The 17,833-nt window shown below is 32.7% G+C and overlaps 1 protein-coding gene across 2 annotated transcripts in view; it reads left to right on the plus strand.

Annotated features, from left to right (window-relative positions):
• The window catches only part of LOC143246659 (sorting nexin-19-like), a 47,933-nt gene extending 30,976 nt beyond the window's left edge, over positions 1-16,957 (plus strand). Inside the window, exons 5-11 of one of the 2 annotated variants that reach the window (XM_076493719.1) lie at positions 528-725; positions 3,618-3,840; positions 5,868-6,015; positions 6,846-7,003; positions 11,491-11,578; positions 15,287-15,369; positions 16,819-16,957. In XM_076493719.1, coding sequence (XP_076349834.1) covers positions 528-725; positions 3,618-3,840; positions 5,868-6,015; positions 6,846-7,003; positions 11,491-11,578; positions 15,287-15,368 — 897 coding nt within the window. In that variant the 3' untranslated portion in view covers position 15,369; positions 16,819-16,957. Of the gene's footprint in view, positions 1-527; positions 726-3,617; positions 3,841-5,867; positions 6,016-6,845; positions 7,004-11,490; positions 11,579-15,286; positions 16,227-16,818 lie in introns of those variants that run through there. The other variant, XM_076493720.1, reaches the window with a different exon arrangement.
• Positions 16,958-17,833: the final 876 nt, after the last annotated feature.

Here is a 17,833-nt window from a genome sequence, read left to right on the forward strand (position 1 = left end):
TTTTCATCCAGTATGTTTTGAATATCTTTTTCCAATTTATCTGGCACTTCCAAGAATATTTCATTTTTTATTTTAGTATCTTAAGTGTCACAGATTGCCTGTTTTCCAACTACTTACTGAATTTAAATTAGGTAAAATATTTGAATATTTTACTTTTGTTTTTTGCTTTACCAATTCTGTGGTGAACAAATTGAATTTAATTTAAGGTATTTAGAGGATACATATATAATATACACATGGTGTTCTTAAAACACATAGGTCCAAGAAGTCTTGATAAAAATGAAACAGAAACCATATAACCCGAGCGCTTTTGAAAAGTGGACAAACTGACTTCCACTTTTTGAAAGCACTCGGGTTATAGGATTTCTGTTTCATCTTTACGTAATATACACATCATTAATTATTTAGTTTTGCTCTGAATAGTTATTTTGTTTCTTGTTGCAATTAGAAAAGATAAAAACAATCTCACTTCAAAAATATTTTGTTTATTATTTTTTTTGAGACTTGTTATTTATTATTATTTTCAGATCTTTGTTCGAGGAGTGAAAGGGGCAATAGATCTAATCCGTACAGCGCTGCCGAGTCTTCCACAGGACGTGAACGAAAACATTCCAGATTTATCCGGGGAAAAGTACGGCCAAACAAAGTCACTGTTGCCTGTTTTTGGAAGATCGCGTGCAGAAGAACGTCGTCTCGACATTGAATTTCAGTATCTGGACGAGAAAGTAATTGTTGTCTCTTGCTTGGCCTTCTTACATTCTTCACTCGATAACTAGAAATATGTTGTCAAAACATACATGTTAAGTTTATAGATGAAATGAGGACTTATCTTTACTTCTTACTGTTCAATATGTAATTTAACAAAACCTTCTAAGAATGACGTGTGGATAAGTGCTCGATATGAAAAAGGGAACCTACTGCTTCATAGCAACACATCTTACATTTGTCTTTTTTAATAGGTACACTGCTTTCGTGTAATAAACTTCTGTAGATATTAAACTAATTATGTAAGCTGAGTGTGAATAAGTTCTTTGTAGTAACCTTACTAATAACTTAAGAGTGGATGATTCTTCTGTTAATATTTTTGGTTGTGGTTTTTAGATTCTGTATTATAGTATTTCCATGGCTTCCAGGTGAAAAACTGAGTGCCACAAATCATGGAAACATTATAAATGTAACAACTGAATGAATGTATAGCATATTTCCCCAGCTAAAGCTGTACCGAGCCTCATCAGGTGGCATTTTCTTGCACCAATGAAAATGATAAATTTTAAATACTTAGAAGTATATGTAAATTATATCTAATGTGATTTATATATCACAGTAGTTGCTACAGGTTTTAATAAAATTTCACTGAACTTTATAGAAATGATCCTAAGATAGTGGACATGATTTAATTGATTTTTTTAGATATTACTTTAAGATAGTAGATGTGATTTGATTAAACATTGTAGAAATGATCTTAACCTAGTAGTTTCTAAAATAATGTATGTGCATAGTCATTTAGTTACACCTTTTTTGGTAATTATTTTCCAGAAGACTGAATGACCATTTTACATAGTAAATATTCTTAGACTTTTTCACTGAAATTTTTCAACTTTTTATTGAGCAAGTGGCTGCTATCAGTATTCAGTTACTGTGATTGGTTGAATCTACAGAAAGTCTTTCCACCAATCAGAATCACAGATAAACTAACCAATCATAATGAACTCTCCACAGTCCACTGGAACATTCTAAAGACTGACCACACTGTACACAAACTGATGTGAGTATTAAAGGGGGAAGACTTGTTATCCTCTATACTTGTGTTTCTACAACAGACACTTGCTATCTATTCAGCTAAGTTTCTTAGATTCATAGAAATTGCCCTTTATACTCTTAAAAAATAGACCCAAGTTCACGAGACATACTAAAATCATTGTCCTTTGTCTAAAGTATAAATAAAAAGGTTAAGGTGGTTCAAATGTCATTGGTCACTTAAATGTTGGTACCAATATTTTGTTTTAAAATGTGGTTGCACAACAGTCTTAGTTGTGCACATAAGTTAAACAGACTTCAAATCTCTACTTCACGATGGTTGGAGTAACTTCTTAATTTCATTTTTTAAATTTAACAAGTTAGAAGTTAATACAGTGCTCCTTAACTGGGTGAATGGCTCACCCATGGGTTAAGGGACCAGAATCAGGGTGAATTAGTATTATCAATGATACAACAAATTCAAGAGCAAAAAGCCATTAGTTGTTGTTATTTATTCTAGTTATAGTATGATAAATACACTTATTTTGTGTTCTTTCTATTTGTAATAATCTGAGGGTTGTGGGTTTGAATCTTCATCCTACCAAACATGTTTGCCCTTTCAGCTGTTGGGGCATTATAATGTCATGGTAATCACACTATTCACTGGTAAAAGAGAAATCCAAGAATTGGCAGTGGGTGGTGATGACTATCTGTTTACCTTCTAGTTTTTCACTGCTAAATTAGGAATGGCTAGCACAGATATCGCTCATGTAGCTTTTTGTGAAATTCACAAAAAATCACAAATCTAGTTGTAGTTTGATGTTTATTTAAGTTTTATACTAAATAATTTTATATTTGGTTTTAGTACTTTTTTTGTCCTTTTTTTTGAATGAGAGCGAGTGGGGTGTTGTGAAACGTTTATTATGATGAATTATATTGGAAAAGGTTGAGAAGCCATGTTCTAGTAGATCAAAGTTGTGTGTGTAGGATACCAAATGAAAGGCTTCATGAGCATCATTTTCTAGTTTGTGTTTTCCTAAGCTTAACCATGTTACAGGTCTTAATTTAAATATGGACAATTCTGAAGTTCATATTGGTGAAGTTGTATTATTACATAATTTTTAGCCAAACTTTATTGGTTGATACTACTGTGTGATGCTTACCCTTTTAGTCGTTGGAATGTTATAATGTGATGGTCAATTTGTCTATTCATTGGTAAAAGAGTAGCCCAAGAGTTGGTGGTGGGTGGTGATGACTAACTGCCTTCCCTCTAGTTTTACACTGCTAAATTAGGGACGGCTAGCACAGATAGCCCTTGTGTAGCTTTGCACACAAAAAACACTACTGTATGTAATACTTTATTGTACTTATCCTAATAATCAAATCATTTACTGCTTAATGGAGTGACTTGTCTCATAACTGCTATTAGGACAGGCACTAATTCTGTCACCCAGGTGTATCATCTGTAATAAAGGTCATGATCTTATGCACACACACACACACATATGCATACGTACGTATGTGTATATACATGGGAAATGTTGTTAAACTAGTATTATTGATAAAGACGTTTACATTTTATTATTTTAACCACTATTTACAAGAAGTAATTAAAAGCAATGTCATTACTTGTATCCTTATCATTTAGAAGTAGCTAAGAATATTTATGTTTATGATACTGTGGGTTCATTGGATATTCTCCAAAGTACTGTTTTGCACTCTTAACGAATGTAGTTACATCAACAACAAAGATTATAAACCAGAAAAAGTTAGCAGAGAGGTAGTTAATGTTTTTACTGATACATTCTCTGAAAAGTTTCATTAAACATTCAGTGGAAAACAGCAACAAATATTTAAATCATTTTATTTAATTTTCCTAGACAACCAACTTGGAACATCAGATGCACAAGTACATAAATAATTTTGAGTCAGACTCATCCCCAGATTTATCACCCCCTCTGTCTCCTCAAAATCAGCCACGGACTGTATCCATTTTAAGTCGAAACAAGTCTGGGCAAGACAAACTTCTGTCGAGAATTGAGTCAAAGACAACTGTGGACAGTAGTAGAACACTACCCAGTGAGTCTGTGGATAAAGTAGAAAGTAAGTTAATCAGTTTCTTGTCGAGGCTCATTTATTGAAATGCAGTATTAAATATGTTTTTGTGTTGATGTATATATTTTAGTGAAAATTAATACGTTTTGATAAAGTTAAGTAAACAAAATCACAAGGAAGAACTGCATTCAAAACAGCAAATCCAAATCTCTGACTAATTATAGTAGTTTGTTATAACTTAAATAACAAGCCGAAACAAAAACAAATGAAAACAACAACAAAAAATGATTTGCTAATTGAGAAGATCCCAGGGAACAAACTAAAATGTGAGATTATAAAATGTACCCTAGGTTTTGGAGGTGGCTGAAGAGGTAGGGCCCACATTATGGTGGGGATACATCTTCTATTAGTCTCAACCTCCATTCACAAATCATAGTTGTAGGAAGGTGACTACTCTCCAAGGTAAAGAAGAAAAAGTAATTGAAATAAGAATAAGAAAATAAGGTACTACCACTTGGGGGGTAAGTAAGTTTTCAACTTACCTTTTGAAGTTAGCATCCCAGTCCCCAGTATGGTGGAAAGGCACTAATTGATAGCACAGAAGATGAATTATAGAAGGATGAAGTCTGAACAAACTAGTATAGCTCCCAACCATATTATTCTTATTTTTATTTCAATTTTTCTTCTTTACTTTGGAGAACAGTTACCTTCCCACAACTTTCTGGAGGCAATATAGATTTGGGATGTTATGGGCTTCAGCATATACATCTCCTATTTCTCCAGTCACCTCCAAAGCCTAGGGTACATTTTATAATCACACATTATAGTTTGTACCCTGGCATCTTTTCAATTAGTGTAACATTTTTTGTTTTTTAAATTATATATATTTGTGTTTGTGTGTGTGTATACTTAAATGGTACAAGTCTATCTTTTAATATTTTAGTAGTAATTATATTATTTTTATAATAGGATAATTTTTGCACAGTCATATCTTTTATCTGATATTTTTGAACTAAAAAGAAATATTTTTATATGATATCTTTCATCTTTTAAAATACTCATTTATTTAGGTTTAGAAAATTTTTAAATTAGAACCAATTTGATAAAATATTATATGAAATATTTTATGTGACTGCAGTATATGATGGATATAAAAGTTTTACTGAAACTTCAAAGTATAATGTACATAGTTATCTCTCTTGTTTTTTCACATGTTTAGTCAGAACAATGCTTGTGGGTTGTGTCTGTTTAATCAGATGAATATGGGAAAAGGCATGATAACTGGATAGACAGGCCTTTCTGGTCTTCATAGGTGATCAGTGTAGCTATTTTAAAAGAGCAAAAATATACTTTTGCTTAACTTTCAAAACCAGTGGTGTTGAGATGATAATACTTTCAATTTAATGTATTCAAAAATATTTATTTGAAATATGGCATGTAAAATTACATAAGAAATAAACATTTTTGTTGGAGTATATTTTTTGGATCTGATGGAGCACTTGAGCAAACACAAACTTAAACTTTACTTGTATGATGTACCATAAGGTTATGTTTGATTAAAATTCTAAATTCTATTAATGATTACATTACAAAAGAGTAAAAGAAATGTGTTATTACAATGTTATTGTGTTTACTGTGGAAGTTAAAACTGATAGATGGTGTATCCCCACTGCAATGTGGGTCCTACATCTCAGCCACCTTCAAAGCTGACTGTATGTTCAAATGATCATTTTAACAGATATTTCTTCCATGATTTATCTTCACTACATCTTCACTGATTATTTTCTTACAATTCTATTACAAAAATTACTTTCTTTCCACTTCATGTGTGTGTTTAAAAATCGTACACACAGTTGGTGCATATGTGTGCTTTTGTGTTTAACTATACGTGTTACATAATTAAGAGTGGCAAAAGTGAAAAACATGGAACAGAATAAGTGAATTGAAAATTCCACATAAAGCTAATAGTTTGTTGTTTTTTTTAAAGTTTAGGTAACTGCTGAGTAATATACATTGTTGTTTGTTTTGTTTTTTCTACTGCATCACTGATTTTCATTGTAAATTTTTACATATAGAAATTAAACACAGAATCAACCAAGAAGTTCCACTTGCTAGTGCAGTGATTGACTTGGGGCTTCTCACCGTTACAGACCCTAATTACAAGTACAGCAAATCAAACGTTGTTTTAGTACTTAAAATCATGTTAGGCCAGTTATTGAATAGGTAGGTTCTTTCATCATTGACCTGTAATTAATTCTAAATAGCTAACTATCTAACATGTAATCATGATTTTATTTCTTGAAGATGCATTCTCCAACCATTTTGAATTTTGAAAAGTTAATCCAGATTTTTGTTCCCATCTTCTGAATTTGTTGACTTTCATTTTAATTTCTTGAAAAAAAAAAAAAAAAATAATAATTTTTTTTGTGAATTAAACTAAGAATATCCACTAGGTGTCTATATAAACCTCATTGTCTTTCTGAATGGAGGTGATTGGAAAAAGTGACTTATATACGAGTATTGATTACATTGGTTAATGTCACATAAAAATGTCATATGAAGTGATTATCCAAATTATAATTAAGTTAATGTCACAAAAATAATAAACTTATCAAAATTAGTTGGCCCAATTATTACTTTGTGATTAGTCTGTTGAATGTAAAATTTGTATGTTTACATTGTGTTACCCTTTAATTTGTAACTTCTGTAATTGTAATTTCATTGTTAAATAAACAAATAAATTTACTTTTCTTATATCGTGTGTTATACCCATAACATGACACCTCTTACATTCCTAAGTTTGTGTAAAAGTGGAGTATGTGATAGACATTGACTTGTATTAAACATGCAACTCTCTGGTGACAAAAAAACTACTTGTGAAGCAATGCTCTTTATCCTATAGTCTTACAAATCATTTACCCATGTGTGGTATGTTACAAAGGATTGTTGATGTAGTAAATTACTGAGGTTCCAAATTTAACTGTCAGTTTTTAGACATGTTAAAAGTAGCATATCTAAACAAACACACATTATTCTGATTCTTTTACTTCAAGATGGTTGGAGAAGAAGTTAGCAGAGCTCACTACTCAAGAGCGATGTGCCCATTATCTACATCTTCTTCATGAAGCTCTGTGGTCCAAATCGGAGAACAATGAAAACGGTGTTTCCCGGCAAGACCTGGCTTTTCAATCACTGAAATCATTTTTTTCATGTATGTTTAAATATTTCTACAAAGCTACAAAATAAACTTCCTTTTAAATAAGACAAGTTAAAAAGTACACTTCTTATTCTAATTAATTTTTTTCACTTATACATTGGAAGGTTATTTTCATACCACTTAAGTGATATATATATTTAGTACTTTTCTAAGGTTGTTAAATATGCTGTTAAGTTAATTTCTTTGCAAACAAGATTAAAAATCTTAATTTAATTAATGTTTGACTCTGTAGGGGATATAATGATAAAACTGATGTATTTGTTTATTTAAATTATGTAGCTAGTATTCCAAAAGCGAGAGACTTATTGCATCATTTCTGTCTGTTTTTTTAATCTCTTTCAATTGAACTACAGAGATTGAAATTTTTAAATGAAAACAATTTTGGAGCTTCTGCTATGTTGCTACACCTGATTACCAATCATTATTGACAGTAGTCATGCAGTATTGTTTCCATTTCAAAAAATAAAAGGGTGTCATGTGCAAAGCACCTCACTCCTTCCAGAATGATTTCCATGATCAGTCTAATGTACAAGGAGAATGTTTTTCCATCTAACATGTCCCCTGTTGGTACAGCATTAAGTCTACAGATTTACAGTGCTAAAATTAGGGATTCAATTCCCCTTGGTGGACTCAGCAGATAGCCTGATGTGGCTTTGCTGTAAGAAAAAAACACAAACAAACCCATCTAACATTTAAACACCAGGATTATGCAGAAATTTGTAAGCAGTGTATCTGGCACTTGCTAATTTGACCAGCATGTTTATATATGGAAGAGCATGAAGACCCATTTCATTCTTCAGCCCCTTGAAGTATGTGATGATTGAATGGATATGACGTGGGAAGAAACTGAAAAAAAACTTCTTTACAAGATGTGACTTATGTCACTTTTTCCACATAGGAGGAGACTTTTATTGTGTATTGTTACCTGAATCATGTCAACAGCTTTTCACACTGATCTTTGTGTTATTGGATTTTCACCTTCTACAAGACATCTAATTGGTTACAACTTGTTGCTGTTTTTTATTATTATCCTGGTGTCTCAAGTGTATCCATATTCCTTTGTTTTTTTAATTCTATTAAATACAAGATATATATACCCATCTTGGAAATTCTTAATTTCAATCCAAATACTTCATAATCTGATTGTATAAATATGTTTACACTGGAAAATGGCTGTTGCAAACCCTTCTCAAAAGTGACAGATTTTCATGAACATGATACAAACTATGGAATGTAGTTCTGATATATTCCCTTTCACCATAACATTTTATTAATTGTGATTAGTATGTGACTGGCTGATATGTAGGTTGGATAATTCCAAAAATGTATTATTTTTGCATATTTAGAGATTTGCACCCCTGTTTCAATACATATTGCGACACATTATACTAATGCTTAATTTCCAAGGTAGTTTAGTCCACTTACTCATTGGTTACATAAACACTGATTTGCTTAGGTTGTGCATAGTTGTATAATACTTGCAGATTGCAAGGTGTATACCATCATTCTGTGTATAGCTTGATCTGTTGCATAGCAAATGTGTGCAACATCATTTTGGGACAGAAATTCTAATGTTTCTAGCCATGATAATTGGGTTCCATTCTTCTTTTCTTTTTCATCCAAATTGGTATTTCCTTCCCAAGACTTTGGCAGCTTGGAAGGGTAATTTTTTATTCTTGACAGTTTCTCTTCTTTCCATTTCTCGTTCCATGTCTTATCTGGACAAACTTCTATGTCCAGTTTGTGCCTTTCATTTTTAAACTGTCTCCTGCTAGTACAGTGGTAAGTCTACAGATTTACAATGCTAAAATCAGGGGTTTGATTCCCCATGGTGGACTCAGCAAATAGCCTGATATGGCTTTGCAATAAAAAAACACAAAAACTCATTTTTATGTCACTCACACAGCTTCCTTCCATCATAACTGTTCTCATCTATTCATCCATTGGCAGCTATCCTCTGTTCATGATGTCTCTCCTTCCACCCTTACCAAACAGGTTTAACTTTTAATTTGATTGGCTTATTTTTCCTTGTCTTCTTTTTTTCCATCAATTATTTCTGGGTGTCTTCCCATCAGATTAGGCACCTTATTGATTATTTCATCTGCATCATCCCTATGCATGGAAGTTAGTTTCCAGTGGTTAAGTTTTGGATTTAGAGTTGTACCAATCACCCTATTGGCAATACATTGTGATGATTGGAATCCCTTATCCCTGCATGAATTAAGTTTTTGGTGATTGAGTTTGGTTCAGCTCTAAATCCAAATCTATATTATGTACTCGTCCATGTGGTGTACTACCATATATACAGTTCACCCCTTTGATCTGGATCCCCCATCTCAACCCTGCATGTATGGTGGTTTTTAGTGGTGGTGTCTTTGATTTAGAACTGAATCAATCATCAAACATTCTCACACATATTCAGGAGGTACCTGGTACCTCACTCATTTTACCCCAGGTGAACTTCCCTTTTGTTGTGGGTCATGGTAGGTACACTTGTGGTTTCCTCACTTCTTTCTTTTGCACTAACCCACAGTGTCTTTATGTTGAGGAAGTGACTGCATTTCAGGTTCTGGTCACTTTGGTTTGAGTGGGATATATTTCTATTTTGCTTACTTACAATATTCCTTATTCCCAATCAGTTTGTGGGATTTCTCCCTTTGGTTAGAATTAAAACATCATGATTCTCTTTCTTACCCCACATGGATGTTTTTTTCTGGTGGTTAAGTTTTTGATTGTAGTTGACTTACTGACTGGATGATACTTGTCTTACCCCTGTATGGATGTTGGTCCACAGCAGTGTATGGTCCATTACCTCCTAGCCACTCTACATTTTGGGGCACATCCCTTATTTTAACCACATTCTGTTCATTAGGGAGATTGAAATTGTAATGTATTGCAGTTTGGCCACTCTACAATTTGGGGCACATCCCTTATTTTAACCACACTATGTTCATTAGGGAGATTGAAATTGTAATGTATTGCAGTTTGGCCACTCTACAATTTGGGGCACATCCCTTATTTTAACCACATTCTGTTCATTAGGGAGATTGAAATTGTAATGTATTGCAGTTTGGCCACTCTACAATTTGGGGCACATCCCTTATTTTAACCACATTCTGTTCATTAGGGAGATTGAAATTGTAATGTATTGCAGTTTGGCCACTCTACAATTTGGGGCACATCCCTTATTTTAACCACATTCTGTTCATTAGGGAGATTGAAATTGTAATGTATTGCAGTTTGGCCACTCTACAATTTGGGGCACATCCCTTATTTTAACCACATTCTGTTCATTAGGGAGATTGAAATTGTAACGTATTGCAGATTGGTCACTCTATATTTTATCTCCCATTGGAATATGCTTCTCCCTATTCTCTGCCCGGATCTGTCGAACCTTTACTACATTTAGGAAAAGAGTATACCTGGTACATAAGTGGTGCAATTTCTCTCATATAATCCTCTTATTAGAGGGTTTCCTCATGAGGATGTCCTTCACATGCTTTTAAAAGGTGCTTCTGCTTTTTCACTTTGCACTGGTCCCCTCATTGGTGTGGGATTCAAGCAATGTATGTGTGAGAGACTAAGATATCTCGTCAGAAGTTAAAATTTACCTTCACTGAAAATATATTTCATACAGGTTTTTACTTCTGTGCAACTACTCACCCTTTTTCCAAACTGTCAGCTGGTGTTTAGGTTTCTGGCTAAACTTGAAGTGACACATGCATAGAATAACAGGGAGAGTTGCATGAGTCTTGGTTGCTTGTGGCACATCTGTTGGTGGAGGTTTGTTACGTGATAATTTGCATGGAAGGTTCAGTTAAACCATATGAACCGAGGCATGCGTGGGAATGAAAGGCTTGTGGCATGCAAAAAGTAAAATGTAGATAGAGGGAAGCACTGTAAAAGAATAGCTACGTACGTGAGTGGAAGTAAGTAAAAGAAGCTAGTTCCTGTTTCATGGGATAATTTTAATTTTGTCCTACTGTGTGTTATATATAGAGGACTGTCACATGGACTCCAGAATCTGGTGATCCAGTTGATCTGGTGAGAAAAATATTCAATTTTCATGCAGTTACAAACTCTTTCTTAACCTGAATGTGACCAAAGAAGGTCAAAACGTTGTCCTGTACTTTATTTTAATTAAGTTCAATACCAATACCAGCCAACTTTAGAATACAAAATTCATACCAAATCATAAAACTAGTCGTGCTGTATGCTAGGTTCTTGATTCTTTATATGCTGTAAAGGTCAAGTAGTCATGTTTGGTTTATTCTGGAGTTACTACACCAGTAGGTAGTTGTAAAAAATAATGTGTGGGTTTAATGCTGCATATGATGGTTTATAACTAGATGCTATAACTAGATATATTTATTTCTGTGTTCTTATGTAAGTCTATAATGGTGTATTTAATTTTTTTCATGGCTATCTTTTGTTTTGAAATGTGGATATTTATATATCAGGTTCTAACTTTTTTCTTTCAGTTCTATCTCCTGTAGTGTTTTCTTCCTCGCAGTATGAAGAAAGCCTTTCTTTGCTTTTAGGATCTCTTCAGAACAAAAAACTAAACAAGTAAGCAAACATAAAACATTTTTTTAACTCTTTGAGTAGTTTTCAAAAAGCAGTCTTTCAACTTCTATACATTAATTGTAATGCATGTCTTTCAGAACAAATTCAATATGAAGTTAATAATTAAGATACAAATAGCAAAAAGAAACCTTCTCTAGATTGTCGTATACTCCTTGTGACAAATCTGTAGTTGGCTAATGGGACTTGGACTGTATATTTATGTATGGTTGAATTGGACTTTTCTTGGAGGATGGACAATTTCTGCATTTTAAAATTTTATAAAGAGCTGGACATTCATAAAGTTCATTATTAGAATCTTACCTGTGAGGTCAGAATGTTTGGAGTTTTTGTTTTCCTACTAAGTGACATAAGAGAGCAATATGTATAACATAAGTCTGTTACAAACAGTGAGCAGTAAGTAAAGCTGAAGTCTGTTACAAACAGTGAGCAATAAGTAAAGCTTAAGTCTGTTACAAACAGTGAGCAGTAAGTAAAGCTGAAGTCTGTTACAAACAGTGAGCAATAAGTAAAGCTTAAGTCTGTTACAAACAGTGAACAGTAAGTAAAGAACAAATCTGTTACAAACAGTGAGCAATAAGTAAAGCACAAATCAGTTACAAACAGTGAGCAGTAAGTAAAGCTGAAGTCTGTTACAAACAGTGAGCAGTAAGTAAAGCACAAATCTGTTACAAACAGTGAGCAGTAAGTAAAGCTGAAGTCTGTTACAAACAGTGAGCAATAAGTAAAGCTTAAGTCTGTTACAAACAGTGAGCAGTAAGTAAAGCATAAATCTGTTACAAACAGTGAGCAGTAAGTGAAGCACAATTCTGTTACAAACAGTGAGCAGTAAGTAAAGCACAAATCTGTTACAAACAGTGAGCAGTAAGTAAAGCACAAATCTGTTACAAACAGTGAGCAATAAGTAAAGCATAAATCTGTTACAAACAGTGAGCAGTAAGTAAAGCATAAAGTCTGTTACAAACAGTGAGCAATAAGTAAAGCATAAATCTGTTACAAACAGTGAGCAGTAAGTAAAGCTGAAGTCTGTTACAAACAGTGAGCAATAAGTAAAGCATAAATCTGTTACAAACAGTGAGCAGTAAGTAAAACATAAGTCTGTTACAAACAGTGAGCAGTAAGTAAAGCTTAAGTCTGTTACAAACAGTGAGCAATAAGTAAAACATAAATCTGTTACAAACAGTGAGCAGTAAGTATAACATAAGTCTGTTACAAACAGTGAGCAGTAAGTAAAACATAAGTCTGTTACAAACAGTGAGCAGTAAGTAAAGCATAAATCTGTTACAAACAGTGAGCAGTAAGTAAAGAACAAATCTGTTACAAACAGTGAGCAATAAGTAAAGCACAAATCAGTTACAAACAGTGAGCAGTAAGTAAAGCTGAAGTCTGTTCCAAACAGTGAGCAGTAAGTAAAGCACAAATCTGTTACGGTGAGCAGTAAGTAAAGCACAAATCTGTTACAAACAGTGAGCAGTAAGTAAAACATAAGTCTGTTACAAACAGTGAGCAGTAAGTAAAGCATAAATCTGTTCAAACAGTGAGCAGTAAGTAAAGCTGAAGTCTGTTACAAACAGTGAGCAATAAGTAAAGCATAAATCTGTTACAAACAGTGAGCAGTAAGTAAAACATAAATCTGTTACAAACAGTGAGCAGTAAGTAAAGCACAAATCTGTTACAGTGAGCAGTAAGTAAAGCACAAATCTGTTACAAACAGTGAGCAATAAGTAAAGCATAAATCTGTTACAAACAGTGAGCAGTAAGTAAAACATAAGTCTGTTACAAACAGTGAGCAGTAAGTAAAGCATAAATCTGTTACAAACAGTGAGCAGTAAGTGAAGCATAAGTCTGTTACAAACAGTGAGCAGTAAGTAAAACATAAGTCTGTTACAAACAGTGAGCAGTAAGTAAAGCATAAATCTGTTACAAACAGTGAGCAGTAAGTGAAGCATAAGTCTGTTACAAACAGTGAGCAGTAAGTAAAACATAAGTCTGTTACAAACAGTGAGCAATAAGTAAAACATAAATCTGTTACAAACAATGAGCAGTAAGTAAAGCTGAAGTCTGTTACAAACAGTGAGCAGTAAGTAAAGCTGAAGTCTGTTACAAACAGTGAGCAGTAAGTAAAGCTGAAGTCTGTTACAAACAGTGAGCAGTAAGTGAAGCATAAGTCTGTTACAAACAGTGAGCAGTAAGTAAAGCTGAAGTCTGTTACAAACAGTGAGCAGTAAGTAAAGCTGAAGTCTGTTACAAACAGTGAGCAATAAGTAAAACATAAATCTGTTACAAACAGTGAGCAGTAAGTAAAGCTGAAGTCTGTTACAAACAGTGAGCAGTAAGTAAAACACAAATCTGTTACAAACACTGAGCAGTAAGTAAAACATAAGTCTGTTACAAACAGTGATCAGTAAGTTTCTCATCTATATAAATGACCACAAATTTTGAAACCTGATAATTGTCCTAAAACACAATGAATCAGCATAGGTATTTCTAGATGGAGTTTTTTCTAGATGGATTTCCTTTGCTTTTGTTAAATGATTGACAAGGTCCCGATATGGACACAAACAAAGACTGTGTATTGCATGCCCTGTAACTTGTTTTTAAGTCTTTTCTTTTTAACCCTTCCTGTAAAACAATATAAACAATTTAGATAATACCTCTTTCAAAGCAGTCAGATTGAGAAGTGATGTGAGTGTTAGTATTTTTATGTAATTATTAGCTACAATATGAATGCTAATGAATTGTTTTCTTCAATCCCAAATATGGATGATTGTCGAGATTTATGTTACTTATTCATGGCCTTCCTGGTCTTATAACTAAAAACTTGAGTTTTGATACGTATGCTGGGCAGAGCACAGCTTTGTGCTGAACTACAAAGAAGCAAATAGTTTTTGGGGGGAAGAATTTTAGCTCAGCCATTGGTTAGATAGATATATTTAATTTTGGTTAAATTATTTTTAGTTGATTAAAATTGGATAAGACATATTTTATTTACTTTATAGATAGTGAAACCATAATTTTAACAGTTTGTATATTTAGAAAGTTATACACTTATACTAACTAACACAATAGTAGCCATTATTTAACAGTTTTATGAATTAACAAAGTAAGAAGCTTGCATAATAATCCTAGTGAATAAAAACAACTTTTACTTAAGTTTACAACAGATATCATTAACACAAATGATTTCAAAAAGAGACATGTCTTCACTAACGTTGTCAAACACTTAAGTCATATGGTGTTAACAGTTGGAGATCACTGTTGTGTTAAGTGTATAAGTATTTAATGTGTTGTGGTAATTTGACAATGACCTGAAAAGATTAGTGTATACTGTCAGTCTAAGTATTCTTTACATTGTGGTAATTTGACAGTGACCTGAACAGATTAGTGTATACTGTCAATCTAAGTATTCTTTACATTGTGGTAATTTGACAGTGACCTGAACAGATTAGTGTATACTGTCAATCTAAGTATTCTTTACATTGTGGTAATTTGACAATACCCTGAACAGATTATGAGTTTATATATATAACATAAGTATACTCTACACTGTGTGTATTTAGAATAGGTTGTATGCATTTCAACCGTTTTTGCAGGTAACTTCAGAATTCACAATAACTTTTCTGACATGAGGCAAATATGAAGTTTTGTTAACAAACCTATTACACTATTTTAATCTTAAATTTTCTTTATTAGATGCCTGGTTTACCACCTACTGGACATTTTTATAGATATGATCACAAGCCAAAACACCAAGAAGATTCCTGTTCCGAGCTGAAGTACGTGGTCAACATTAAATCTTATTTTCCTACTGAATCACTTATTGTCTTGTATTAATGTAGTTAATAAACATTTATGTTTATTGGAAAACAAATGAAGGCCAGAAAATGAAGAAATGAAATATAAACCCACCAAGAAAGACAGAACCAGTTGATATTACATTCCTGTTTTAAAACTGTTAACAATTATAAGAAACTCTTTTTATCTTCATAAGTAAATTGTATTTTGTTTTTGTTCTTCGTGTAGTGTTGCAGTGTGTGTTCTTTATTACTTGTTATTTCATAATTTAGTTTAATTGAACTACTTAATTTATTAAGTAATTAGGTGAAATAGTAGAAAACATTATTTTTTTTAGCATTCCAAATTTTGTTTTCCATAAGTAACAATATCTCTGATCAGGAGTGGTCGTATCACACAAAACAGTATGTTGAAGATACCAAAATTGCTGTCCTTTGTAGTTCCTATTTAAGGCAAACAGTTGTATATAGCTTAAGTAAATAATTCACTTACACTGGTTTGGAAAATAAATACTTCCAATACAAAAATACAATAATAATTACTGTAAAATTTGAAATATTGTGTATTACATTTATTCTGGAATCATTATTTAGTTGAATATAATAGTTTGATTCTTGCTTACTGTTGTAAATTATTACTGTACGTGTTTTATGTTGTTTTGTTTTCCCCATTTTGTCCTTCATTAGATGGTATTAAATACTTCAGTCACATTACCACTATTACCTTCAGATATATGGAGTTCAACCCAGTGGTTAGAATGCTGTTCTGTGGATCTGATGTTCTCTGCCTCACACCTGTAACCCTCCCAAAAAAAACAACAACAACAACAACAAACAAAAAACATTCCTGTAACTTGGGGTTATGGGTATAATTATAAGAGTGACAGTCAAATCCCAACAGTTAATCTGGTTAGAACAGCATAATATTAGTGGTAACTGTTACTGTCTATCTGCCTTCCCCCTAGTCTATTACTACAATATTAGTGACAGGTAGCACAAATATCCCCTGTGTAGCTTTGATTAAAATTTAAAAGACTTGTAAGTAGTTTAAATGAGTGAATAAAATTACTAGCTTTAAAATACTACATGGATGAACACATTTGGGTATTTTCTTTGACATGTTTTGGTTGAAATGGCTAGGTTTACGTCAACCCGTTGTACCTTCATTCATTTGCAAATCTCTGTGTTACTACTGTTATACAGAAGTACTTTATTTGTGTCAAAATATGTATAAATATCAGATTGTCAATCCTCTATATAGAAGTGTTACCATGTGAGATCAGTACCATTAGAAACAGCTGTGTACAGATTAGCCTGATGATTATGACATAGACGTTTCATGTGGTACACCATTTGAGAACAGTAGCAGTGAAAGGATACATCCTCATAATATGAATCTGCTGACAATGACTCCTCTCATTTATTTTCTAGACTTTTGATGATTATTGAAATTTCAAGCTCAGTTTGCCTGTAGGTGATGAAAGACTCACCTTGAAGCCTCAATTCCTCTCTGAAGCGTAAAAGAAAGGACAAGAGAGGACTGTGGAATCTATAAACAAACACTGTCTACATATGTTTAAGATTTTTTTAAAGTATATTACTATGGCTAGCAGAAAATATATTTAAAAAATTCCACTTTTTATGTATATAATTATAACTTATTTTGTAAGACCAGTATAACCTGACAGATGTATAAGGTTGCATTTTGATCTTTACTTAATCGTTTATTAAGCCTTTTCAAACTTTTCATATCAACATTACTCTGATCATTTATATGACTTCTCTTTTTATTTTTACTTTCATAATTTGCATAAATCCTTTCATATTTTCATTCAACCAGTATTGATTTAAATAACTGATGTAAATTTATTTTTGTTTCACCTGCATGTTTTTTTTAAACCTACGTAAATTGTTTTGAAGTGTTTACTTTAAAACAAGAATATTGAGGTGGAACGAAATATGTAAATTTTAAGTATAATGATAGTGTGATATGCTGTTAAGCTCAAATAATTTCTATAGAGTAGTTAACATTAGTTAATACAGCTCAAAGTCTATATAGTTAACATTTGTAGATTAGTTTATTAGAGGATTGTATTTACAGGTGTCACTCGTGATGTTCTGTGGTTGTTTTTGGTATGATGTTCTACAGCCTCACTGCTATGTGATTTAACTTAAAGTACTGTATAGTTACTGTTGGATGGTACAAAGATGATGTGTTATAGTGCTAGTTATGTTTGTTGTACTACAGAGTCACTGATACTTGGGGTACCACTTGGTGTAGCACAGAGTCACTGATACTTGGGGTAACACTTGATGTAGTACTGATGAGTCATTGATGCTTGGGGTAACACTTGGTATAGCACAGTCACTGATACTTGGTGTAGTATTGATGAGTCATTGATGCTTGGTGTAACACTTTGTGTAGTACAGAGTCACTGATGCTTGG

This window comes from Tachypleus tridentatus, chromosome 3 (genome assembly GCF_004210375.1).
Source record: "Tachypleus tridentatus isolate NWPU-2018 chromosome 3, ASM421037v1, whole genome shotgun sequence".
In the NCBI taxonomy this organism is placed as follows: Eukaryota; Metazoa; Arthropoda; class Merostomata; order Xiphosura; family Limulidae; genus Tachypleus; species Tachypleus tridentatus.